Here is a 26,875-nt window from a genome sequence, read left to right as displayed (position 1 = left end):
TTCCCCTGATTTATTGCCTTTGCCCAGCTTCAGCATGACAAAGGCTACAGCTTTCAGCACAAAATGATATTCCAGACTCCACTAAATATATTTGTAAGACAAGGGCAGCCAACAAAATTAAACTGCCGGCACAAAGACCGGCTGTTATTTAAGGCTGGAGAGAGATTATGGGGATTATTACCTTATCAAAAAAACATTTCAGCTAAGAAACCAGTGTTTATTTCTCCAGTACCTTTGGCTGTGTGCTAATTTATCTCCCACCTTGCACGGATTTAGCTTTTCATGGCCAATTTATTGAAAAGCCTGACAAATGTCAGTGGCCTGTGTTATAGGACATCCAGGCTTACTTAGTTATTGCTACAGAAAGCTGGAAATTAGGACCTTCACAGGGGATTTACATGTGCTGTTTCTTTGATTTTTATTGTTGTGCTTTCATTTAAACCATCAAGCATTTCATCTTTTTTGTTTTTTTTTTAAATTTTTGTCTGGCTGGGTCTTCATTGCTGCGCATGGGCTTTCTCTAGTTGTGGTGAGCAGGGTCTGCTCTTTCCTGCGGTGCATGGAATTCTCATTGCGGTGGATTCTCTTGTTGTGGAGCACGGGCTCTGGGTGCGCGGGCTTCAGTAGTTGTGGCTCTCGGGCTCTACGCGCAGGCTTATTTGATCCGTGGCATGTGGGATCTTCCCAGATCAGGGCTCGAACCCATGTCCCCTGCATTGGTAGGCAGATTCTTAACCACTGCACCACCAGGGAAGTCCCAAGCATTTCATCTTTAATGTCATTTGTCTTTTTTTAAAAAATAGATCTTTATTGGAGTATAATTGCTTTACAATATTGTGTTAGCCTCTGTTGTACACCAAAGTGAATCAGCGATATGCATACATGTGTCCCCATATCCCCTCCCTCTTGAGCCTTCCTCCCATCTTCCCTATCCCATCCCTCTAGGTGGTCACAAAGCACCAACCTGATCTCCCTGTGCTATGTGGCTTCTTCCCATGTAAAATAGCTAACTATTTTACATTCAGTAGTGTATATATGCTGATGCTACTCTCACTTCTTTTTAGAGGTCCCACCTACAGAAAGCAATTCAAACAACTAAAACCCAACAATATTACCATTATAGAGCCAATGACTTGGTCATATTTTTTCCTCTATCTTCTTTAAATGCAATCTTTTATCTATTTCAAATTGCCCCCCTTTTAATATATACTTCCTCAGACCTTTAACATACTTTGAGAGGAAAAATACCTCTCAAAATTAGAAGAGGATAAGAGTAATCCATTTTTATTATCTGTTACTTCTTAAAGTTTTTCTCTCATTTTAGCTTCAATCATGCTTTTAAGTAAAGTTGTTACCCAATTTCATCTATTCTCCTTGATTCTTAGCTGTGCTTTAGTGCACCACAGAAAATAAGACAGTGAACTCTTTTAAAGGTGAACCTAGAATATACTTACAAAAAGACCCTTTGCTTGAAAAAAAAAATGTGCCCTATTGTCATTAAAAGCTCTTAAGCAATTTCACTAGAAAATGTTGTCCATAATGGTAGAGTATTTATCATGTGTCGATACTGGGCCCCTGAATGGTACAAGAGCAGTGCTGAGTCCCTGAATTAGTGTCATAGCAGGGGATCCAAGAGATTAACAGAGGTTGCAACAATTTCTATAATAGGCTGCTGCTGCCGAAGTCCATTGAGAGGGCACTTAACATAGTCTTTGGGAGGGAAGAAGGAATGCTTCCCGACAGTGACATTAAACTTGGACTTGAAGGAATAAGAGTTGGCTAGCAAAGAAGGCATGGAGTGGGAAAGGAAAGACTATTTCAAGCAAAGGTAAAATGTACAAAGACCCAAAGACCCAAAGAATATTATGTATTCAATGATCTGAACATAATTCAATATGGAGAGAGGGTACAATGAGGTGTGAGAAGAATAAGAATCAAAACTTCATAGAAAAGCAAGAATCTAGAATGGAGGAGAGTTTGGAGGAGAACTAGCCCAAGGGCAATGGGAAGCTATCAAAAAATGAGTGACATGAATATATTTGAATTTAAAAAAGATCACCCTGGTCAGAATAGAGAATTAATTTAGAAAGCACAGGCCTAAAGGTTGTGAGAGGTATTTGAACACTTTTGCAGTCATCTGATTCTGAGATTACGGTAGCCAGACAAGGATAATCAGAGTGGGAACATAAAAACTAGACTGCTAGAAAAGAGACTGAGGAAATAAATACAATGCAGTGCAAGGGGACTGAAAAAAATCTTGGTTATTGATGGACTTTGAAGAAGTGAGAAAAGAGGAAGACATGGGTGAGGCATCTCAGACTTGGACATTTGGGTAAATGTAGAGCACATCTCCGATAAAGGGAAAACTCAAGGAAGAGAATATCTAGTTCTGTGTGTGTGGTGGAGGAGGTGTTAAGCTTGAGGTCAATTTTGGATACATGGATTTGGAGGAGGAATCTATGGGACAGCCAAGTGAAGTTGTCCCTCAAGCAATTGAGATAGTCCTCATAAAGTCAAAAAGAAACTACATAGTCACTAATTGAAGTCATGAGAATGGATGGTCCATCTCAGGGAGGGTTTATCTTTCCTCCAAAAAAAGCCAGAACTACCACAAGGAGGCCAACATTTAAGGGGCAGCCTGGCTGGTCAGAATGGCCATCATTAAAAACTCACAATGACAAATGATAACAAATGCTGGAGAGGGTGTGGAGAAAAGGGAACCCTCCTATACTGTGGGTGAGAATGTAAATTGGTGCAGCCACTATGGAAAACAGTATGGAGGTTCCTCAAAAAACTAAAAATAGAGTTGCCATATGATCCTGCAATCCCACTTCTGGGCATATATCCAGAGAAAACTATAATTTGAAAAGATACATGCACCACAATATTCATAGCAGCACTATTTACAACAGCCAAGACATCGAAACAACCCAAATGCCCGACAGATGAATGGATAAAGAAAATGTGGTACATATATACCAATACAATGGAATATTACTCAGCCATAAAAAAGAATGTCATAATGGTCTTTGTAGCAACATGGTTGGACCTAGAGATTATCAGACTAACTGAAGTAAGCCAGACAGAGAAAGACAAATATCATATCACTTACACGTGGAATCTAAAATATGACACAAACTAACTTGTCTATGAAACAGATACAGACTCACAGACACAGAGAACAGAAATGTGGTTGCCAAGGGGAAGGGGATGTGAGGGAGGGATGGATTGAGAGTTTGGAGTTAGGAGATGCAAACTATTATATACAGAATGGATAAACAACAAGGTCCTACTATATAGCACAGGGAACTATATTTAACATCCTGTGATAAACTATAGGGGAAAAGAATATGAAAAATAATGTGTGTGTATATATATGCATATTATATATATATATATATATATATACACATAACTGAATCACTTTGTTATACAGCAGATATTAACACAACATTGTAAATCAACTATACTACAATAAAATGCATTTAAAAAGTTAAAAAAAAACATCAAGGCAGCCTTGTCATGTGGTATCCATGTGGAAGACTGAGAAAAAGTATACAATAGTGTTATTTGCTTTGTTAAGCTCATGAACATGAAGGCATGAAACAGATCTGGAAATGAGGCAACTTCTTAGTGGTCCTAAATAAAGTGTGCTTAACTGTTAAGGAAGTAGAATCATTTGTTGTATTAAATGTCTCCAGTTAAATAAGTTCATTCATTTATTCTTCCATTTCTTTCTTGAAGGACTTGATTCACTAACTGAGGACATGGAAATGGGGTATTTGTGCAGCTGTGTAGATAACCATCTAAGTAAGGTGTCTTCACCAATATCTTTTACCTATTTATATGCATTTATTGGTGGTGGGGAGAAGAACTAGCTTTTGTATTAACAATACTGTACATCTCTTTCTTTATCTTCAAATAATGGATTTTTTCATGAATTTAATGATTGTTCATGAAAATTACACATTTTAAAAGTCAAATAGTATAGAAAGAAGTGAGGAAGCAACCCCTGCCCCACTCCTTCCTAATTCTAGGTCCTCCTCCTCATATGCAGTTACTTTTAGTTATATTAGTTTTCTTGTTATTTTCCTTCAACTTCATCTTATTAAGTATATTGCTGGTTCTTTTTATTTTATTCTATTTTTTATCATCTATTTATTTATTTATTTTACAGTAGGTCTTTGTTGGTTACCTATTTTAAATATAGCAGTGTGTACATGTCAATCCCAAACTCCCTGACTAGCCTTCCCACCCACCCTTCCCTCCTGGTAACCATAAGTTCATTCTCTAAGTCTGTGAGTCTGATTCTGTTTTGTAAATAAGTTCATTCGTATCATTTTTTTTTTTTAGATTCTGCATTTAACAATATCATATGGTATTTGTCTTTCTCTATCTGACTTACTTCACTTAGTATGATAATCTCCAGGTCCATCCATATTGCTGCAAATATATTGCTGGTTCTTGACATGGATTTTAGATATTATATGTTGCCTTCCCACATTGGTCCATGAGGAATTCTCTTTCTTGGACCCAGTCTCCTGGCATCCTCCCCATGCTTCCAATAGAGGTATACTGCCATTTTAGATAGGTTGGTTTTCAAAATCCATATTGTTGTGTCTGATGTAAATATCAGCCTTTGCTTGTATCTATCACTTATGTGTTTTCTATAAGAGTCACCATATTAAAGCCTTCTGTCAATATGCCTTGCTCAAGGCCAAATTTTCTCAACCTCAAGGAGACTGATATTTTGGACCAGATAATTCTGTGTGTATGTGTGTGGAGGGGATTACTGTCCTGAGTCTTTAAGATGTTTAGCAGCATCCCTAGCTTCTACCCACTATATACCAGTAGCACCTCTCATCTTGACATCCAAAAATGTCTCCTAATAATGCCAAAGTTTCCCTGGGGGGCAAAATCCCACCCAGTTGAGAACCACTGGCTAACACTTGTTGCTTACTGGGACTCCTGCATGCTGTTATTCTGAAATTACCTTCCTGTTCTGTGGCAGATGACCTGTTTCCTGGATCCCATACCTTTCTTTTTTAAACACTACTTTCTTTGGGCGAAGCACATTGTAGTGGGCAGGTTCTACAGTGGCCCCAGTGACCCACTGCCAGGAGTCATATGCAATGTCCTCCCACATCACATGGTACTAGGTGTCCTTGCTGAGTTTAGGCTGTTGACTTAAGAAAATGCACAACTTGAGAGTTGTTTTATTTGGGGCAAAATGAGGACAACAGTCCACGAGACAGCATCTCAGATAGCTCTGAGTAACTGCTCCGAAGAGGTAGGGGGGAAGGTCAGTATATATGTGATTTTAGTGAAGGGGGTATGTGCAGTCAAGCACACGTTTTGACAGAGGCTTGCTGCTAGTGACAAGGAGCAGATGTCACCAATAATAATTTTAGTGCTTTTCTAGGTATAAGAAGATGCAAGAATTGGGCTGATAAAATCTTCTCCTGAAAATATCTTTCTGAAGGCTTGTTCTGCCAGTTTTTCCTAGAGCGCAGAGGGCCTTATTCCTGATCACCCTGACCTCCTTTCAGAGGGTGTTGAAGGTCAGCGACTGCAGTGGCTAGTGACTTCACCCTTGACGCAGGGTGGCAAGTGCCAATTTTTAGTTGGGAAAGCTCTGAAAGATTTTGATTTCTGTCTGAAGTAGTCTTCTTCTGTGTAGCTATCAATCTCTCTCGCTCTCTCTCTCCCCTCCTTCCTCCTCCCACTTTCACTCACCACTTTCTCTCACACAACTTTGTAAGGTGATAGATATTTGTTGTTTAAGGTGCTAAATTTGGGGTTGATTCTTACATAGCATTCAATAACTAATATATGCATATCAAGTAGTGTCTTAATAAAGGTGCTAAGGACGTTTTGAATGATGATGTGAGATACATCTTCCCTTTTATGCATGAATAGTTTTATTTCTCCATATGATATATGACTGATCATTAGACCAAGCATAAAGTTCTAGCTTGAAACCCATTTTCCCTTAGAATTATGAATATGCATTTCTATTATCTTTGAACTTCCAGTGTTTCTGTTAAGAAGTCATATGCTAGTCCGAGTTCAGATTCCGTCTTTAGCAGATTTGGGATTTTGCCTTTTTATGTCTTCTACTGTTCACAGTGCTGTGTAGAGTAGCAAAATTTTATATCAGATTTCTTTTAGCCTATAAAGTGTGTTCAATTACAACTTTGCTAATGGCCCGTCCCCACATCTATTCTCTCTTTCTTATAAATCCTATTGGACATTGAAACATCTTGTTTGACCCTCTGATTTTCTCTTCTGCTCTCCTACTGGCTGATTTTTTGTGTTTTTCCTCAACTTTCTGGGACATTTCTCAAATTTTATCTTCCAATTTTTAAAAAATTTCCTCTGTTGCGAGTTCTTTCTTATGGCTTGCCAGTTTTATTTTAAAGCACCATGTTCTTGTTTCCTGAATTCTTATATCCTCCCACTTCTCTGAAGATATGTCTTTAGTGTTTCTTATGCCTCCTGCATTATCCCTGTTCTCATTAATTATCTGTGTTTGTTCACTCTGTTCTTTACCCTTCATCTTGGAGCTTTGATGGAAATATCTGATGGTGCTTGTTATCTGTTCAGACTCATGACTGCGGCAATACAAATTGGACTGAAGATTCCATGTGCACAGGGTGATGTTTTCAACAAATGGGCTTCCCTGTCAGGTGATGATACGGATAAACTTTTTTTTTTAGTGGGAGCATCTCTAAAATTCTAGTTATTACATATATTTTTAATAGGGCTGTTCAGTTCTTTCACAGAAAAAACTTCCCATCTCTTGCATGCAGAAAGAAAACCCTCACTATAGAGCTCTTGGGAGAGGGCAAAAAATAAGGCTAGTGATGCAGTGCCCAGTGTACACAGTGTCACTTTATTTCTACCTTTAACCCTGCATCTCTCTCAACCCTGCCCCCCAACAGCTTTGACCCCCTTTGGTTCAATTCCTATTAGCTACACAATAAGTCTCTGGTCTCCTGAGATGGAGGGGAGAAGGAATTTTCTTCCCTGGCTGGACACAGAAAAATGGGTCCAAGTTCAACAGCTCCCTGTACAAACTCTGCCCTATTTCCCCCAACTTCATGTCTCAACACAGCCTCTATGGTACACAAACCATCTCAGGTCTGAACCTCTCCCAAGATGCCTTTTTGTTAGCATGCCTTCAAAGAGACCTGAAAGGAGGCAGCTTTCACCTCCATCTGTTGCCCAATTTCCAAAAGTTTGTGTTATTTCTTACCCATCCTAAGCTCTCTCATTTGTCCTCTTTGTCATTTTGAGCTCCAATTTTTTAAAATTCTAAAATTTCTTTATGTCACAGTGGAGGAGTTTAAGAAGGCAGTGACAATAACTTTGTGCTTGATCATCCTCCATGTTTAATTAAGAACACGTCTTTGTTACATGTGAATTTTCTGAATCCCTAAATTTTTGCTAAGCCCTATTAATCATTGTAAAATCACTTGTTCTGAGAAAGGAGCACCCCCCCCATGTGCTATTTCATTTCAAAATTTCAATTGAGAGTGACTGCCAAATTTAGCTGGCTAGTCTCAGAGCTGGGGGCTTGACCTAGTCCCTGCAACTTGCATTGCAGAAATTGGCGTCAATAAGGAATGCTATTTTTTCCCACTCGATAGCCCTGTGTGCTTCAACGTGCACCACAGTGCAATTTGCCAAATATAAGAGATATCTGGCAACCTCTTTTGTTAGCAATGCTTTTCTAAATATTCCAATGGGGTTTTAGCACTCGTATTTTGCCCCATCATTTCTGTCTGGCCCACCTTTTTAATTTTTTTAATTACTATTTTTAATTCAAGTATAGTTAATTTGCAATGTTGTGTTAGCCTCAAGTGTACAGCAAAATGATTCAGTTATATATATATATATATATATATATATATATATATATATATACACACACACATATATATTCTTTTTCAGATTATTTTCCATTATGTTATTACAAGACATTGACTATGGCTCCCTGTACTATAGAGTAGGTCCTGTTTTTTATCTGTTCTATATATAGTAGTGTGTATATGTTAATCCCAAAGTCCTAATTATCCCTCCCCCATCTCCTCTCGTAACCATAAGTTCATTCTCTACGTCCTTGAGTCTATTTCTGTTTTGTAAATAAGTTCATTAATATCATTTTTTTTAGTTTCCACATATAAGCAATATCATATGATATTTGTGTTTCCCTGTCTGACTTACTTCACTTAATATGATAATCTCTAGGTCCATCCATATCTGGCCCACCTTTTAAATAGGGTTCCATAAGCTAGGCACTGTGAAGTGAACAGGGCATTACTAACAGAGCACACACACTATGTGAAAGCTAAGGCAAACACCAAGGAGAAACTGACAGGTTCCACGAGAGTAGTACATACAATACAAGGAGAGGTCAGAGCATAGAACAGAATAGTTTACAAGATAAAAAGTGAGCCTAGCAGAGTTCAATTTTCAGCCACACTGGCTCAGCTGTGTGAACTTGAACAAGTCACTTAACTTTTCTGTGCCTAAGTATCCTCATCTGTAAAATGGGGAAATGTTGGCACTGACTCCATAGCCATTGTGTGAGAACTGAATGAATGAACATATGCAGAGTGCTAAACCTGCAGCTTGGCACACATGACACACTTTATAATATTGGCTGTTATTAACTGTTTTCTAACTAAGAGGTCGAGGGAAGTCTCCTGTCGGTGGTGGCAGGAATTTAAACTGGACTCGAAGATTTAGAACCCCACTGCAGTGCTAGCTAGAGGATCCGGTTTTCAGAGCCTTCATTTCTAGGCATCAAGAGGTCAAGCTATTTATTAAAGTGGAAACACATTTTCAATAACTTTAAATTAAGAGCAATAACGATAATCCAAGCCTGACCTGTTGTACAAAAGGCAATTACCAGCACAGAACACTGAACGTGCCCTGGACTGTGGCCTTCTGCTGAATTTGTTCCACATCTCCAGATGAAAGTATTTACAGCTCAAGTGGTCAAAGGAGAATAAAACCATGTCTTTTATTCTGAGAAAAGCTTTCTTCACACAGACTTCAACTACTTTGTTAATCCTTAAGCCTCTAATTAGAGTTCTAGTCCAAAAGCTAAATATTCAGCACCCCTACACACCAACTCTCTCCACCAGGCTTTAAAAAAAAAACAAAAAAAAAAACAAGGTGGCTTAGTCACCAGCCACCTCTTTGGTCTGTTTTGTAATAACCCTTCTTTGTACTTATCCCACATCTTTCATCTGAGTTCCTTAAGACCTTTTACAAACAGGATCTCATTAATCCTTAACAACACTGCTGTGAGGCCCTTGACTGATGCAATTATCCCAAATTTACAGATGAAGAAAACAAGGCACCGAGTGCAGGCCTTTTCTCTCCTTACCAACAAAGCAGATGATAATTTCTCATGATGCGCACACTACATACACATGACAGTTGTAAGCAACTGGCCTTGTTGCAATAACAAACAGTTGCTCAATTCCTGGAACATTTCTGAAGAGTTATTTAAACTGGGAAAGTACAAGGTGAGAAGACCCCAAAGGCCTTCAAAAAAGAAAATCAAAGCAAGCCAGCTCCACAGAACCCCACTGCCCAAACACACTGCCTCTCACATGTGTATTACAGGGGACAGAGCAGAATCTCAGGAAGAACACTTTTAAGGACATTACTACTCAATTAACAGAATTTATATTCATGTGCATATTCACTATGGTGTCTTTTGTGATGCCCTGGGAGGAGCTGCCCTCTCTCCCCAATATGGCCCCACTGTAATCCTATAAAGTCTTTTCATGGAGCATGGAGGGTGTTCCCACACTAGGTATATACATCCTTCTCCCACTAGATTCAAAATACAGAATTCCGCCCAAGAATACTGAGGCCAACTATGTGCTAGGTACTCTGTTAGATGCTAACATTACAAAGATCAATTGTATATGGAAACTAACCTCAAGAATCTCCCAGAAGCCGACTACACTATATTCATGTTTCTATTCTCAGCACCTAGGATAACATCCAGCTTATGATAGGTGTTAGGGACTGAATGTTTGTATCCCCCTCGAATTCATATGTTGAAGCCCTATCCCTCTGTGTGGCTGTATTTGGAGATGGAGCCTCTAAGGAAGTAATTATGGTTAAATGAAGTTATAAGGGTGGAGCTCTGATCTAACAGGAAGAATGTTCTTTCCAGAAGATATGTCTGCAACCCAAGGAAAGAGCTCCCACCAGACACCAACCCTGCTGACACACTGATCTCAGACATTTGATCTCCAGAACTGTGAGAAAATACATTTCTGTAGATGGAGCCATCCAGTTTGCGACATTTTGTTATGGTGCCCCAGCCAATGAATACAGTAGGTATTCAACTGATGTTCATAGATTGAGTGGCACTTTGTTATTTTTGTTCACCTTATTTCCATAGTAGTCTTTGATTACCACTCTTCTCTCAGGGGCTTGGAACACCGAGTCAGTAGCTGCTGTCCCCCTATTTTGGTTTCCTTGACGCTGGTGCATGCTGCCCAGCCTACTCCATAGCCAGAGGGGTTGGACTTGAAGGGGGGCATCTCCCAAGTGCTTAACTGCATCTCCCCAGCTGTGTCCTGCTGAGCCTGATCTTTCAGGGAGCAGACCTCTTCAACAGTTCATTAGTTCTTTGCATATACCCTGCTTTTTTTTTCCCCCCTCTTTCTCTGTCTTGTTTTGGAAACATCAGACAAGTTTCCCAAAGGTCTGATTCAGAAGGCATTTGAGAAAAAGCCATTCTTAAGGTTAAAAAAAATTTTTTTTCCATGTCATGTTTTTGTACATCAAAAGCTGCTGCCTGTGCCTGGTGACAGCAGCTCTTGTGCAGGGTGGGCACCCTATATCTCATCTTTCTCCTTCCTGGGGGAATGTCCCCCTCATTAGGTGCTCTGCCTCCAGGGAATGGGCAATGCTTATGCCCTCTTTGTATTCAAATTGCATCCCAGTTATCCTGAAACCTGCACTTTACACTCATGCTCTGATCACTCAAGCATGCAGATAATTCATATTATTTTATTATCATCAATAAGAAAATATACACTGTGTTTTGTACTTTACAATGTATGAAGCACATCCTCTTGCATCATCCCATTTGATCTTTGTCTTAGCCTGATTGAGCTGCTATAACACAATACTGTAGACTGAGTGACCCAAACAACAGAACTTTATTTTCTCACAGTCCTGGAGGCCAGCAAAACCAAGGTGCCAGCCAATTCAGTCTCTAGTGAGGGCTCTTCTCCTGATTTGCAGACGACCACCTTCTCACTGTATTTCTACATGGCAGAGATGGAAATACAGAGAGAGACAGAGAGACAGAGAGAGCAAGCTCTGGTGTCTCCTCTTACAATGACACTAACCCTATCAGATCAGGGTTCCCCCTTATGACCTCATTTAACCTCATTACCTTCTTATTATAAATACAGACACAATAAAGTCAGGGCTTTAACATATGAGTTTGATGAGGACATGATTCAGTCCACAGTAATCGTCAAGAACCTATGAGCACAATACAAAATAAAGGATCTCCCACAACAAGGAGTAGAGAAAGAGAAACGATGACCAACATCCAGTCTTACTCATCATGCCTGCATTTCTCCATTCACGCCCACCCCTCAGCTTGGTGGTCTAAGTAAGTGATGATACTGGGGATGCCATTTCCTTCTGCCTATATCACTGTCCTTCCTCTAGAGGGAAAGGTGACCTCTCCAGGTCACATTTTGTTATAGCCATATTCTTGTGAAGTGGAGGACAGAAGTCTAGCAGGACCTAGTATCCCTGAGCAAGAGATGACTGGAAAGCTCAGAAATGTAGGAAATGAACCAACCTAAACAAAGTCTGGGTGCTAGCAAAAGACATGGGAATTTTAAATTCCAAGCAGCAAAGTGTTGTTTGATACAAGCCCAGAGACAAAAGTGATCAGGGCTTAGTAAGGCCAAGGAGAGGCCTTGGCATGCTTTTGAGGCATGCTTTTCTCAGGCTGTTTATCAAGATTCTGTGGCTCTGAGGATCTCAAGCATATGCCAGGGTCAGAAAGGGAGTGATGGGGGCAGCGTGAACCTTTGAAGGTCTCCGGTGAGAAAACAGCTGTTGAGGATTGTACTTTGAAGACACTCCCTCTCTGGATTCCTCTTCATCCCTGTCTCCCTTGAGTCAGTCTGTTCCTGATGAAGTGACAGGAAGGCGAAGTGTCTGGGTTCATCACTATTTCCTCCAAGGTATGTGCAATCACAAATGCAGACAGTGCATCTTATGAATATATATGGTAAAAAAAAAAAAAAAAAAAAAAGACTGATAAAAAGAAAATGCTGAAGCAAAGTCAGACGTACTCTTTGGTGCTGGAAGGCAGCTGAGGAGCCACCGAGGGAAGGTGACCAGGAATCCTGTTTGGATTTTGTATCCAAGTGATTTCACCCTCGATTGATGGTCTCAGAATGATCACAGATTCTAAATTTAATTTTTTTTTAAATTTCTACCATCAGGGAGCCAAGAAGGACAGATGATAAAAGAGTAGAAAAGGGAATTGATTGGTAAAAAAATAAAAATCATATTTCATATGCGATGGGAATAAAAAGGAGAAAACGAGGAACAATCAAAGAAACAACTTATTTTATTAAAAAACATATAGTATCCAGGTAGAGAACACTGACTTATCTTTCAGGGACTAATTCAAGGGTCACTCTCCATTAAGAATTTTCTGACCCTCCCTCCCAGAAAGACTTGTTCACTCTACCTGGAACAGACCTCTATGCTAGTATTGCTGATACATTGTTGCCTTACTTGCTTTTATCTTTGTCACCAGACTAGATTCCTTAAAGGCAGGACAGGATCCAGTCTATCTCTGTCTCTCCCACACAGGAAATAGTGCCCGCCACATGGAAGATGCTTTGTGAATATTTGTTAAATAACAAGCATGAAGGAGAGCTGTCCCGTACTGTGGGGAAGGCAGAGCCAACACTCAATAAAATGCTCTGAAAGCTGTGTCTCTTGAACATTCTCATCTCCTTCTCTAGACCATTTTCCTCCTTCAACATCCCCTTCTCCAACTGCCCTGCCTCTGAGAAGTTGCCTGTGGTCCCAAACCCCAGGTTCTTGAAGCACAATTGCCTTCTCTTTCCTAAGGACTCTCTGACCCCAAAATGTCTCCCTTTCTGCCTTTGTTCTTCCATCTCAGAAATTAAAATCCTTTTCTTCCTTTAGGAAGCACCTGTTTTCATTTGAAAAGACAGCAGTGGCTTAACCTGAATGTCCAATTGGAGAAAATTCAAGAACAATGATCAAGGACAAGAAGAATTCCAAACCTGCCAGATCAAACCCTGCCGGGGAGAGATTCACAAGCATGGCTTTGCATTCCTTTGCTTTTTCTCCCCCAGCCTGGGCCGCCTTATTAAATATATTTGCAAGCCATGTCTCCATGCCCTGGCTTCTTAACCAAGTGTGCTGAAATTGAAGCCATTTTATGTATGATGTGGCCGTGGGCATTTTCTTCCTCTTGGGGAGAACAAAAAAGGCTCCTTTTAAGAGTAACCCTCTCTTAATTTCCACCGGATTCCCAAAGGTGTCTTAAATCAAAGAAAGGTTAAGAAAGCTGTGCTAACAGAAAACTCTTCCCTCCACATCAGAGAGGTGCGAATCAATCTTATTATAAAATCCCTTCCATTGTTGTCCACCTGAAACTAACACAACATTGTAAATCAACTATACTCCAATAAAGTTTTTTAAAAAATCCCTTCCAGAGACTTTCCCAAGTTAACTCTTTACTGTCTTTGCCCTCCTAATCTTTTTTTTTTCAATCTGTAAGTATTCTTTACTTCCATTAATATTTTCAGAGGTATATTTTCCACTGAAATGTATCAGAGTTGTGTTAAAAATATTTCTAGTTCCTTACAATTCAGTGTCCCCCATATTTTTCACTGACAATTAGGCCAGTGACCTAATACTATGAATGTATTGGGAACAAGTTTTAAGAATACCACTTCTTTTTTTTTTTTTCCTGGGAGAAATAAGATCATTTTTATTTGTATTATTGCTGTGTGCAAAATGAGGCTAATAATAAAAGTCTGGGCCAGTGACTATTTGGGCTTACTATTTACAAAGTTGCAGTAATAATAATTGTGTACATATATATAGTATTTTCTAGTAGAAGCATCACTTTTGCACATATTAACTCATCTTTTTTAATAACGGTTTTATGGGCTTCCCTGGTGGTGCAGTGCTTGAGAATCCACCTGCCAATGCAGGGGACACGGGTTCGATCCCTGGTCCGGGAAGATCCCACATGCCGCAGAGCAACTAAGCTCATGTGCCACAACTACTGAGCCTGTGCTCTAGAGCCCGTGAGCCACAACTACTGAGCCCGCGTGCCGCAACTACTGAAGCCCATGTGCCTAGAGCCTGTGCTCCACAATGAGGGAAGACACTGCAATGAGAAGCCCGCACACCGCAACGAAGAGTAGACCCCGCTCGCCGCAACTAGAGAAAGCCCGTGTGCAGCAACGAAGACCCAACACAGCCAAAAATAAATAAATTAATAAATAAAATTTAAAAAATAACAGCTTTATGAAGGAGACAGGTATTATTCTCTGTGACTAAGTGAAGTCAGACAAAGAAAGACAAATATCATATGATATCACTTATATGTGGAATCTAAAAGAATAATACAAATGAACTTACTTATAAAACAGAAACAGGCTCACAGACTTAGAAAACAAACTTATGGTTACCAAAGGGGAAGGGTCGGGGAGGAGGGATAACTTGGGAGGCTGGGATTAACACACACACACTACTATATATAAAATAGATAAACAACAAGGACCTACTGTATAGTGCAGGGAACTATACTCAATACTCTGTAGTAACTTATATGGGAAAATAATCTGAAAAAGAACAGATATATGAGTATGTGTAACTAAATGAGTTTGCTGTACACCTGAAACTAACACAACACTCTAAATTAACTATACTCCAACATAAAATAAAAAATTTTAGAAAAGCATACCACTTCTTAACTCCTTATAGAAGCATTTCTAAGTCTGCAAATAAAGCCCTAGCAGAAAGAAATATAAATGTAAGACGACACAGGAAGGGAACAGAGAATCACGAAATCTAAGACATGCCAAGAAACTAAGAGGTTACTTTTCTCTGCCATACACTGCTGGAATTCTTATTATGGTTTCTCCAACAAATCATCATGCAATTTTTATTCAAAGACCTCCAATGACAAGGAATTCACTGTCGCACAAGGCATTTTACGCTACCATTGTAATCTCTGAATTCCTGGGAGATTGATCCTTCAAGCTAGGCAAAATCTCACTTCTAGTTAGACTGCTTGAGAAATCTGGGCAACTGGATTCCCTCATATATTTAGATCATCTTTCAAAAAGTTTAAGGTAGTGTCTGAGTCTCTCTTTTTCCTGATTGTGTTGAGAGAGCACAGTATCCTGTATCCTGCTTACTTTTGTCAGTCTCCTGATCCCGTGCAGGGGGACTAATGACCAGAGAATCAATGACCCAGAGAATCAATAGAAGAATGAATGAATGGGCACTTATCTTAGTTGTGTCTCCGTAGGAGAAAGAGATGGCAGGAAAAGTCCAGCATCCTCAATCACTGAGTCCCCCAGCACTACCTACTAAAACAAGAGGTCCCTAGAGCAATCGTGGTGGGGCGAGGTGGGTGGGGATAGTGATTCTCTGAGATTGAGTAAGGGGATGGGGGACACTCCATTACTAACCACGGCTTGGACACCCATTTCCTGTATCTTAGACTGAGCTGCAAGGCCTGTACTTTTACACTAGCCCTGAGATCTAACCTTAAACCAAAAAACAAGGCACAAGTATCTCCTTGCTTCCTGCATTTACCAGGGTTTAAAACATGTAAATGCCTATGGGGTCAGGTAGAGCCTTCAATGAAGTGAGGCATTAGAGTATAAGAAAATAAAGGTTAAGGCAGAATTCAAGAATGCCTTTCTGACCAGCAAGGACCTGCTGTATAGCACAGGGAACAATACTCAATATTTTGTAATAGCCTATAAGGGAAAAGAATCTGAAAAAAAAAAAATATATATATATGTATGTATAACTGAATCACTTTGCTGGACACCTGAAACTAACAAAACATTGTAAATCAACTCTACTTCAATTAAAAAAAGAGAAAAGGATGCCTTCCCAATTAAAGTTATTTAAAATATGCTGTCTTTCAAAAAATAACACTCTTAGTTTACCCCTTATGGTCAAGAATACCTACGAGACTTGGGGAGGGAAGACTGAATCCCAGCTCTCTCCTTAGTTGCTGTGGGATTTTAAGCAAGTTATTTAATGTCTGTCTATATGCCTTGGATTCTACAACTCTAAGATACTGATTCTGTTAATACCAGTAATCACACAGGATTATTGTGAGGCTTAAGTCCTCTGTACTAATTAGAATAGTGCCCAGCACAGAGTTCAATATCTCTATTATAATAGACTATACGGAGTAATATATATGTAATGTGATCTAGTTATTTTTGTTACACAGTCTGTAACCATAAGCATGATCCTGCAGAACTACACCCAAAAGGTGCTTTCGGGGAAATCTGGCATCTCAGTGCTCTGTAACCATCTGACTATAGTCCAGTCCCAACAGAGCAGGATGATCTAGTTTAGAGGAAAGATTGCTGGGCTGACTATCTAGAGACCTGGCATCTGGCCCTAGCTGTGTCATGAATTATCTGGCTGGCCTAGGTTAATCCGTTAATCCATGCCTCACTTTCCTCAGCCAGCCTTATTGACCTTACAGAGACATTTTAGGGGCAAGAGGTAAAAACTGACATGTTTCTATAATGGTCCTAATCATACAGAGCTCTGCTGATAAATAAGAGGTCTAATAACCCATAAGGTTTTCCTTTTCTCTTGCAGAGTCTTTCAAGACCAGACAGTCTTGGATGACCATTCATTATCCTAGTTTCTCAATCTCCTTTTTTTCTTCCCTTTCATGTTGCTTTCAGGATGAATGAGTCCTTTAGAGTTAACCATTGTTATTATTATTGTAAATCAGGCCCGATTCAACCCACAGGTCCACCAGTTTTGAACCTTGCTTGAGGCCCACATATCATTCTTCATTATCTAGTTCATACCTAGTTGGAAAACAAGATGACACAAGGAAGAATAAACCCAAGTAAAAGTAGAGCAAGAGAAATTTCTAAAGTTTCCACATAAGGTCTAGAGAGGGCACAGTGTGTGCTGTGTATCCCCAGCTTCCTGTATGCTCCCCACCAGTACCACAGTCCATCCTTGTGGTGGATGGTTCAAAAGCCCAAACTCATCTCATTATATAGCAAGTTACAAGAGGGGAAAAGAAATTCTCAATCATAGGAAAGTGTTCTTTGAGACCATACTACAGGGATGTCCACATCTGCCCTCTTCGCCTGTTCCAACTGTTCTCCAGGAGTTTGATCTGAGTGCCCTTGGTCGTGACTAAATAAACTGCCCTCATCATTGCCGGGTAGAATTAAGTAGTGTGAAGAGCAAACCTGGCTTCTGCTAACAGCCATCAAAACTGATGTCCTTCAACAGTCCTTGTACTCATTGTGTTCTAGCCCCTTTATCATTCTAATCTTCACATATTTCCTTTTGTCCACATTCTTTCCAAAATCTGATTCTCAGCACCCAGCCCCATACTTCACAAGGTTATGACTCACACATACTACTTCTCTCTAAGACCTAGGCATTCAGCTTTTATTAATACAGCGTGCATTTACGCCTGTTGTTTTAACAGTCCTCAGTAAAGGATCCTGCAGCAAAGACGACAGGATGTATGTGACGAGTGTCGTTCTGAAATTCAGATAGACTGATGATCTGCTCCTTTACACTTAATGGATTGCAGCACAGAATAAATAATAAAGAATGACTGCTACACAGTTGAAGCAAATTAAAGTCAATGTATTCGAGACTTCAGCAGTGAATTGACATAGCTCCTGAATACCAATTGCAACTCATAAAGGAAAAGCACAATCAAAGGTTGGACTGGAGATCTGGAAAGACACTGCCCAGGTGAGACCACATTAAGTTGAAATTATGCAGAGTTCTGGAGGGTATGTACTGGCCCTCCAGCACAGAATAACACTCCATCAGGCTTCATGCCAACAGAACTCACCATTCTTGCAGAGCAGGACAGCCAGGTAGTCCTGAGAAGAAGAGTTGATACAGAGCAGGAGGCTGGGTGCCTGCGCTGTCACAAAGCTCAATGCAATGTTTTCTTTGGAGGGGGCTGCATCTGCATAAATCGCTGAGGAAGAGAGGCTTATATTCTTGGTCACTGGGTAGGGTTCTTGAAACATGTAAGTCACTGAAGTGCCAGCCTCAAAGACAGCAGAAACCTCTGCAAAATATCAGAGGGGAAAGCACACATTAAAACATTTGGTCGAGCATGCAGGAGAGCCATCATTGCTTGTTTGTTGTTTCCTATGCATCGGTCACTGTGTGAGAGTTTTTATATGAATTATAGAATATGCTTCCCACAATAATTTTGAAGTGGCAGAAATCACCATTTCTATTTACAGATGAAAAACATGAGGCTTGCCGGGGTTAAGCACCTTGAACAAGGTTGTGTGGCTAGAAGAGAGAGCTCAGATGTGCACTGTGAAATGTAGGACCAGTTTCATGTATGTCTGCGGAATAACTAACACGGGCCTGGCTGATTTCTGGAGAAGCAAAGAGGAGATGTCCCGGCCTCCTGCATAGTAGAGAGAAACTGCACCAGGATTATCTTACGTTCAAAACTGAAATCCTAACAATTCTGGTTTATGTTTTTCTCGTGGGTCAGGAGGGTGTTGAGTGGGCTCAAAACTACTGAGAGTAGTACATTGGGAAAGAAAGTAATTCTCTATGGTGTTGGGAAAGTGTGAGGACCCGTGGAAATGGAGGAGAGAAAATCTGTGGAAAGAGTAGGAAAGGCATAGGTATCCAATTCCTGGACTCAATTATTTTATTTTATTTTTTTATTTGAAGGATAGTTGATTTACAGTATTTTGTTAGTTTCAGGTGTACACCACAGTGATTCAATTTTACATAATATGTATCTATTCTTTTTCAGATTCTTTTCCCTTATAGGTTATTACAAAATATTGAGTATAGTTCCCTGTGCTATACAGTAGGTCCTTGCTGGTTATCTCTTTTATATATAGTGGTGTGTTTAGGTTAACCCCCAAATCCTAATTTATCTCTCCCCTCTTTCCCCTTTGGACTCAATGATTTTAAATACCTAGGGAATTGGTTTTCAGTTCCATAAAAGAGCAAAGACTTTGGCAAATAGGCATTCCCATGGGAAACAATTCCTACAGCACAACATAGAGGATACAGATCTGCCATCACCATTGGGAAGGGAAGCCTCTACAGACTGATGACATTCAATTTGCAGGAGCAGGAATCACCCAATCCTCCCTGTATAATGTCTTCACTCCAACTGCTATCATTTTTGTTCAGTGGAATCAGCAAGGATCCAATTTCACCACTGGATCTGAAGCCTCCTTTGATTTCATACTAGCTGTGTGGTTCCAGGCAAGTTAGTCAAACCCATGGAGATGGTTTTCTCATCCGGCAAATGGGAAACATAACACCTCCCTCAACAATATTTCTGGGCGGATAAACAAGAGGATATGTTAAAAGCTCTTAAGAGAGTTACCACGGTAGTTTAAACTCACAGACTCTCTGTATTAGAAGAGAATTCAACCTCAACCCATACTAATGCCCATCATAAAATATATCTGTTTAATGACTGCACATGCATCCAAGTGCTGGGATATTTTTTTCTTTGAATCAGGGCTGCTCTTAAGTTTACTTTCAATTTTATCTCTACACAGTATCAGGGTATGGAGCAAAGTTTCCTCAGTAGAACAACAGAGCTTGGATCTGCAACAAACCTCTGCTATGAAAACAGCACATTAGACATGAATCTATTTTTTTTCTTTTTTTTTAATTGAAGTATAGTTGACTTACAGTGTTGTATTGGTTTCAGGTGTACAGCAATGTGATTCAGTTATACATACATATATATTTATTATTTTCAGATTCTTTTCCCTTATTACAAAATATTGAGTATAGTTCCTTGTGCTATACAATAGGTCTTTGTTGGTTAAAAAACACATGAATCTATATTGGCATAATTAATTTCTCTTCTTTCTGAAAGATTGAGTATCTGCAATTCCCCATGAATTTCTCTGATTGAGTTGGTGGCACCTAGAACATGATCAAACCTGGCTTTTGCTTCCTAATTCCATTGCAAATTTGTTCTACCTTTGTGAAAATTCTGTAACAGCCTGTCACGGTGCCAAAAAAATTAAAGTTGCATATTTATGCATATTGCTTAGCAGACTGGGAATACCGGTTCCTTTTCACTAAAGATTCAGAGAAAGTGTTCTGCATTTTGCATGCAGGTTAGAAAATCATTGGTCCTCCTGATTACTGAGATCTGTGCAGAAACTGGTGACAGGAGGGTTCTAGTTGATCATCAGCTGGATTCAAACACTCTTCTCAAGTGAATTTCCTTGGGGACATTTGGTCTGCGTTTTGAGCTACTAACTCCTAGTTAACAGAGTAATGGCTTTTATGGGATGTTTGTGTGTGTGTTCAAATGTAAGTATAATTCAGATCATTCTGTCATGAATAGTATATTAGATACAGGCATTCATATTACATTTTTTCCCTATACTTAAGACAGGAAATTAAAATGAAAAGCATTTTTTTTTTTTTTTTTACAGTATGCGGGCCTCTCACTGTTGTGGCCTCTCCCATTGCGGGGCACAGGCTCCGGACGCGCAGGCTCAGCGGCCATGGCTCACGGGCCCAGCTGCTCCGCGGCATGTGGGATCTTCTCGGACTGGGGCACGAACCCATGTCCCCTGCATCGGCAGGCGGGCTCTCAACCACTGCACCACCAAGGAAGACCTGAAAAGCAGTTTTTAAACTAGAGCTGTCCTACCAAATTCTGTCTTCCCTCCTCCCCAGCCCCAGTTGTATTTTTATTTATTTAGATATTGTGAAGTTCAACCTAAAACTAAATTCAGCAAAACACCTGGATTTGATTATTCTCTCAGTTTCTTTTCTTTTATAATCTAAGAGTTTGAGCTCTCTGATCATATTTAAGCTCTCTGATTGATTTATCTAAACATCTGAAACCACTGGGCAAAATGAAAGAAAAATCTTCACTTGAAGGTGATTATTACCAATCACCATCATGCTACTCTAGGGCCATGATAACCAATATTAGCAACATCGGTTGAGTACCTACCTGGTGGAAGAAACTGCTGATTAGATTCTGAGAAGACAGGACACACATGAAAAGAAATAAGACCGATGGAACGTGGCCTTGAATGTGATGTGTGAATAACGGAGACATTGAGTCCCAGAGTTGAATGCCTCTGTGGGCGGGAGCAGCGTGAGAAGACCTGAAAGAGGAGCTTGGTATTGACTAGGCCTTAAAGTGTGTAATGAACTCAGAGCAGATGCTAGGAGTCCGGGTGATGCTGGAGAGGTTGTATATCTCCAAGGCAGCCTTGGAGTCAGATTGACATGGGCCTGGACCCTATTTGTGTGCTCCTCCTGTTTTCTCATGAGATCCCGTCAACTGCTGGCTATTCATACACAAACAGGGATGAATTCAATCTCGTGGCAGGCAGACGGGTTGGAAGAGAGGATGTAAAGGGACAGCACACAGTAGGAACTCAATAAACAACAGCTGGTCTTAAAAATAGTAATAGAAATAGATTTAGAATTAGAATAAGTATAAAGACCAGGCCTTAATGAATAGGCTAGCGTTTCCATAGAAGTCAGTCAGGCTGTAAGTAATTTAGAATAACTTCAAACAAACTGAAAATAAATGAAAGAAATAGGAATTTGAATGCTGAGTGGATATTTCATATTATTAAAAAGTTATTAAAATGTTCTTACTATAACAGTCCTGTGGATACATATTTTTATGTCATCTTTTAACAATACATACTGCAGTATTTATAGAATGGATGTGATATCTAGAATTTGCTTCAAAATAATAAAATTCCCTGGTAGTCCAGTGATTAAGAATCTACCTTCCAATGTAGGGGGTGTGGGTTCGATCCCTGGTTGGGGAACTAAGATTCCACATGCTGCGGGGCAAGTAACTACTGTGCCCACACACTCTGGAGCCCGCATGCCACAACTAGAGAGAAGCCTGCGCACCACAATGAAGAGCCCACATGCTGCAACCAAGACCCAACACAGCCAAATAAATAAATAAAGTAATAATAGGAGGAGGGATGTTAGGCTGTAGACGAAATAAAAATGATCATGAGTAAATAGTTGTTGAAGCTAAATAATGGATGCATGGGGGTTCTGAAACCCTTCTACTATAGTGCATGATTGAATTTTTCTGTAATAAAAAGTAAAAAAAAATAATATAAGTTGGCAGGAAGGTATATATTATAGAATTTTTTCAACAGGTTTTTGGCAATTGCTAAATTACCCAAATATGTATACTATGTTTTCACTGAAATTCCATTATTAAGGGAATAATCAATGATTGTGTTTATCACAGCATTATTTATGTGCAAAATTTGGGGCAATCTAAAATTCCAAAGCAATAGTAAGAGCATTTACTGAGACTTTATAGGCCAGGCATTATCTCAATTGCTATGTGAAATGCTCACTAAATTTCCATCAGAATCTTTCATGAAGAATTCCTGAATTTTCCACATTTTACAGACGAGAAAACCAAGGAATTGTGAGGTTGAATTACATAACCAGTGTCACACAGTGTAGTCTGTAGATGAGCCAGAATCTGAACACAGGCAGGACTGGTACCAGAGTTCTACTACTGCTATACTAAAATGCTCTGTGATATAATGTCAAATACACAGAAGCAATTCCACCAGATGGAATATATTGCAATCATTAAAATTGATGAATTATATAGGAATGGCTATGAAATGAAATAAAGAAAATTCAGAATATAAAATGGAATGGACAGAATTATCTCAGCTACACTAAATGCAAATAAAAGAGCTACAAGAATATCAGATCTCCTTTTTAATGGTTGTCTTTGAATGATTAGCTTGGTTTTTATTTTTCTAGATTTCCAGATGTATTTTCAAATAGAATTCCAAATATATTATCTAGAGTTTTTAATTCAAAAAATTTAAATGACTGTCATACCTAGACACTTCATATAGTGGTTGGGGTAGATGTGGGCTACAGACAAGTACACAGATGATATTGGAACAACTGGATAGTCACAAGCAAAAGAAAAATGTAGGACCCCTACCTTACACCATATACAGAAATTAACTCAAAATTTATCAAAGACTAAATGTGAGACCTAAAACTACAAAACACTTAGAAGAAAACATAGACATAAATCTTCATGACATTGGATTAGACAATGGTTTCATAGATATAACACCAAAACACCACCACCAACAACAAAAAATAGATAAATTGGACTTATAAAAATTTTGTGCTTCAAAAGATATTGTCAAGCAAGTGAAAAGGGGAGAAACATTTTGCAAATCATATATCTATTATGACAGTTATGTTCAGAATATTAAAAAATTCTACAACCAAACAATAAAAAGAAAAATAACCCAGTTTAAAAATGGACTATAGATTTGAATAGACATGCAAAGAAGATGCACACTTGGCCAATAAGTACATGAAACAGTGTTTGACATTATCAGTCATTTAAAAATGCAAGTCAAAATTACAATGTGATATTCTTTCACACATTCACAGCAGAATGTGTCTTATGGAAAAGATAGTAACAAGTGTTGGTGAAGATGTGGAGAAATTGGAATGCTCGTACATGGCTGGTAAGAATGTAAAATGGAGAGGTTACTTTGAAAACAGTTTGGCAGTTCCTCAAAAAGTTAGACAACATGTAATTACTATACGACTCAGCAATCCCATCTGTAGGTATATACCCAAGGGAACATAAAACATAAGTTGATACAAAAAATGTACATGAGGGTGAATAGCAGCATTATTCATAATAGCCAAAATAAATGGAAACATCCCATGTCCATCGCCTAATGAATGGATAAACAAAATGTGGCACATCCACACAATGGAATACTCTTTTGGAAATAAAAGGAAGTAAAGCACTGAAAAATCCACAGCATAGACGAACATTGAAAACATTATGCTAAGTGAAAGAAACCAGACACAAAAAGGCCACTTATTGTATGATTCTATATATTTTTTGAAATATCCAGAATAGGCAATTCCTAGTGACACAAAGTTAGATGAATGGTTTCCAGGGACTGGGAGAAAGGTGAATAGCTCCTAAGGGGTATGAGATTCCTTTTAGAGATGATGAAAACATTCTAATATTATGGAGTGGTGATGGTCATGCAAGTTTGTGAATATAGTAAAAACTCCTGAATTGTACTGTTGAAAAGGGTGAATTTGGGGTATGTAAATTACATCCAAAAATAAAAAAAGAGAAACACATACATAAAACAATAACAAAAAACCCCCTACATATTTGAATCCTATTAACACTTTCCTGTACAGGATGAAATTAGGGTCAAAAACGGGAAAAAGGAATCAAAAAATGATGAACCTCCAGCTCTGACATTTATTAGCAATCACTAAACCAGTGTGATGGTCAGTATTTTTACATGTTAAATGCAAATATTGTTTCTTCCCTCCTAGCTTGGGGATAAGGAATAAATGTTGCAGTCAATAACTGCTAGCTAGTTTGTGATTATCATTCCTTTGTATAACACTCAGAAACAGAAAATGGGTCAATAGACAGTGGTTCTAGCCCAGTCATTGGTCATGGACAAATGTCCTTAATTCTACACCAGATATTTCCAGGATTGGCATCCCCTAAAATATACATGCCATGGAAAGTTAACATAAAAGACTGCCCTAAAAGAGAACAGCTTTATCCAGGACAATATTGGAGCTAAGGGTTCCCATTTGAGTCCCAGGCCACACTTCTCAGAGCCAACTGGCATTGCTCAAAGATGCATTTAAAAGGTTCATCTCACTTACTTTGCAACTGCTGAATATAAAGGGAATAATTTCCTTAGATTTATGAGATGGGGGAAAAGTTCACAGTGAAATATGAAGGAAGCTGAAAAGGCTAAGCAAATATCTGCCAAACTAAAACATGGGGAGAGAGCACAGCAGACATTTCAAGAAATACAGTCAAAAGATGCAGTGGCATGGGCAGAAGATAATGAATAGGAATTGTTTTAGAGAAAGGAGCCAATGGGAAATTAGGCTAAATTTAGAGCAAGATGATCTATGAGATGTTTGAATAATGTCTCTGGAGAAATACAGAGAGGTCTACTGCTTTTCTTTATTTTTTTTCCCAAATAGACACTGGGTATAGATCTTGTAAAATAATGCTAGTATATTTTAGGGACTGGGTTTGGTGGTGTTTATTCTGCATTTGCTTCTTCTACCCTGTGGGGCCAGTCTAAGGGTGGCATTCAAAATTTCAGAGGAGGGCTTCCCTGGTGGCGTAGTGGTTGAGAGTCCGCCTGCCCATGCAGGGCACACGGGTTCGTGCCCCGGTCCGGGAGGATCCCACATGCCGCGGAGCGGCTGGGCCCGGGAGCCATGGCCGCTGATGCCTGCGCGTCCAGAGCCTGTGCTCCGCAATGGGAGAGGCCACAACAGTGAGAGGTCCGCGTACCGCAAAAAAAAAAAAAAAAAAAAAAAAAAAATTCAGGGGAAGTTATTCCAGAGACTTCCACCAGTGTGAAAATGCAGGAGCACTTTGTTTTAGAGAGCCTACTGGGGTGGGATCTCTTTTATTTCGAACTCCCATGTAGGACCGACACTCTGCTGGCCCTGTAATTTCTACCATTAATTTTCTCCTGAGGAGCTCAATGCTTCCCAGCAATAACAAGCAAGTAATTCAAACTAATTGGGGAGGAGGCCAGTGTCAATGAATGAAGAGCTTAAATTATAATCCTTCAAAGAGAACACTGGGTGCTTTTTCCCCTGCTGTCTTTAAGTTCCAAGAGTAAGTTGAACTAAAATAAAGCATTGTTTGTTAAGGGTGTGCTTGAAAAATGTGTTTTAATGAACTGACAAGAATTATTTGTAATTGCCATCATTGTCTGTATGTAAACGGTGTTTCAAAGTGATTAAAACATTTTATTTTAATAGTTTAAATGCTTCTCTTGAAATATTGTTTACATTCTTGGTCAACAAACTTTTTTTCCATCAATAAATTAAACTTTAAAAGATTCTGCGAAGATTGATAGTAGACCAAATCTTTTGTCCTTCTAGTTGAAAAATACTAAGTATGGATACTGAATAATGAGTTTTTACAGTTTGTAGTTATTTTTAATTGATCCAGAGAATTTACACCATAACCATCATTCCTTGTTTAAGGTGTATATCCAACATATTTAGCTTTTATCAATGACATGAATTCATAAGATTAGGAGGGTGTGTGGAAAGGCACTGGGGCAGGGAATTTTTTTTTTTTTTTTTTTTTTTTTTTGGCCACAGGGCGCAGCATGTGGGATCTTAGTTCCCCAACCAGGGATGGAATGTGTGTCCCCTGCGTTGGAAGTGTGGAGTCTTAACCACTGGACGACCAGGGAAGTCCCTGGGGAAGGGATTTTGACTCCTGTGCTCTATTCTCAGCCCCCTGAGGAATTAATGTGAATCTTCGGGCAAGACTTTTAAAGCCTCAGACCCCATTCATGTCATCTGCAGAACAGGGAGATTTTACTAAATACATGATGTGGATTTTACCAACTCACCTACACTCTCCGTATTGTAAAATGATTTACAATGGCTTCAAGGTCTCTAAGGGTGTTCCAAGGCTAGATTCTATAATTCTCTGATTACATTTGTGGATGGAGAAATT

The 26,875-nt window shown here is 39.3% G+C and overlaps 1 protein-coding gene across 2 annotated transcripts in view; it reads right to left on the bottom strand.

Annotated features, from left to right (window-relative positions):
* The window catches only part of CNTNAP5 (contactin associated protein family member 5), an 876,608-nt gene that overhangs the window by 85,785 nt on the left and 763,948 nt on the right, over window positions 1–26,875 (bottom strand). For both annotated transcript variants that reach the window (XM_032637306.1, XM_032637307.1), the window contains exon 19: window positions 18,164–18,388. In XM_032637306.1, the coding sequence (XP_032493197.1) occupies window positions 18,164–18,388 (225 nt within the window). The remainder of the gene's footprint in view (window positions 1–18,163; window positions 18,389–26,875) is intronic.

This window comes from Phocoena sinus, chromosome 7, assembly GCF_008692025.1.
Source record: "Phocoena sinus isolate mPhoSin1 chromosome 7, mPhoSin1.pri, whole genome shotgun sequence".
Classification (NCBI taxonomy): domain Eukaryota; kingdom Metazoa; phylum Chordata; class Mammalia; order Artiodactyla; family Phocoenidae; genus Phocoena; species Phocoena sinus.
Note: the sequence above shows the minus strand (reverse complement) of the source record. Positions and strands in the feature narration are given on the sequence as shown.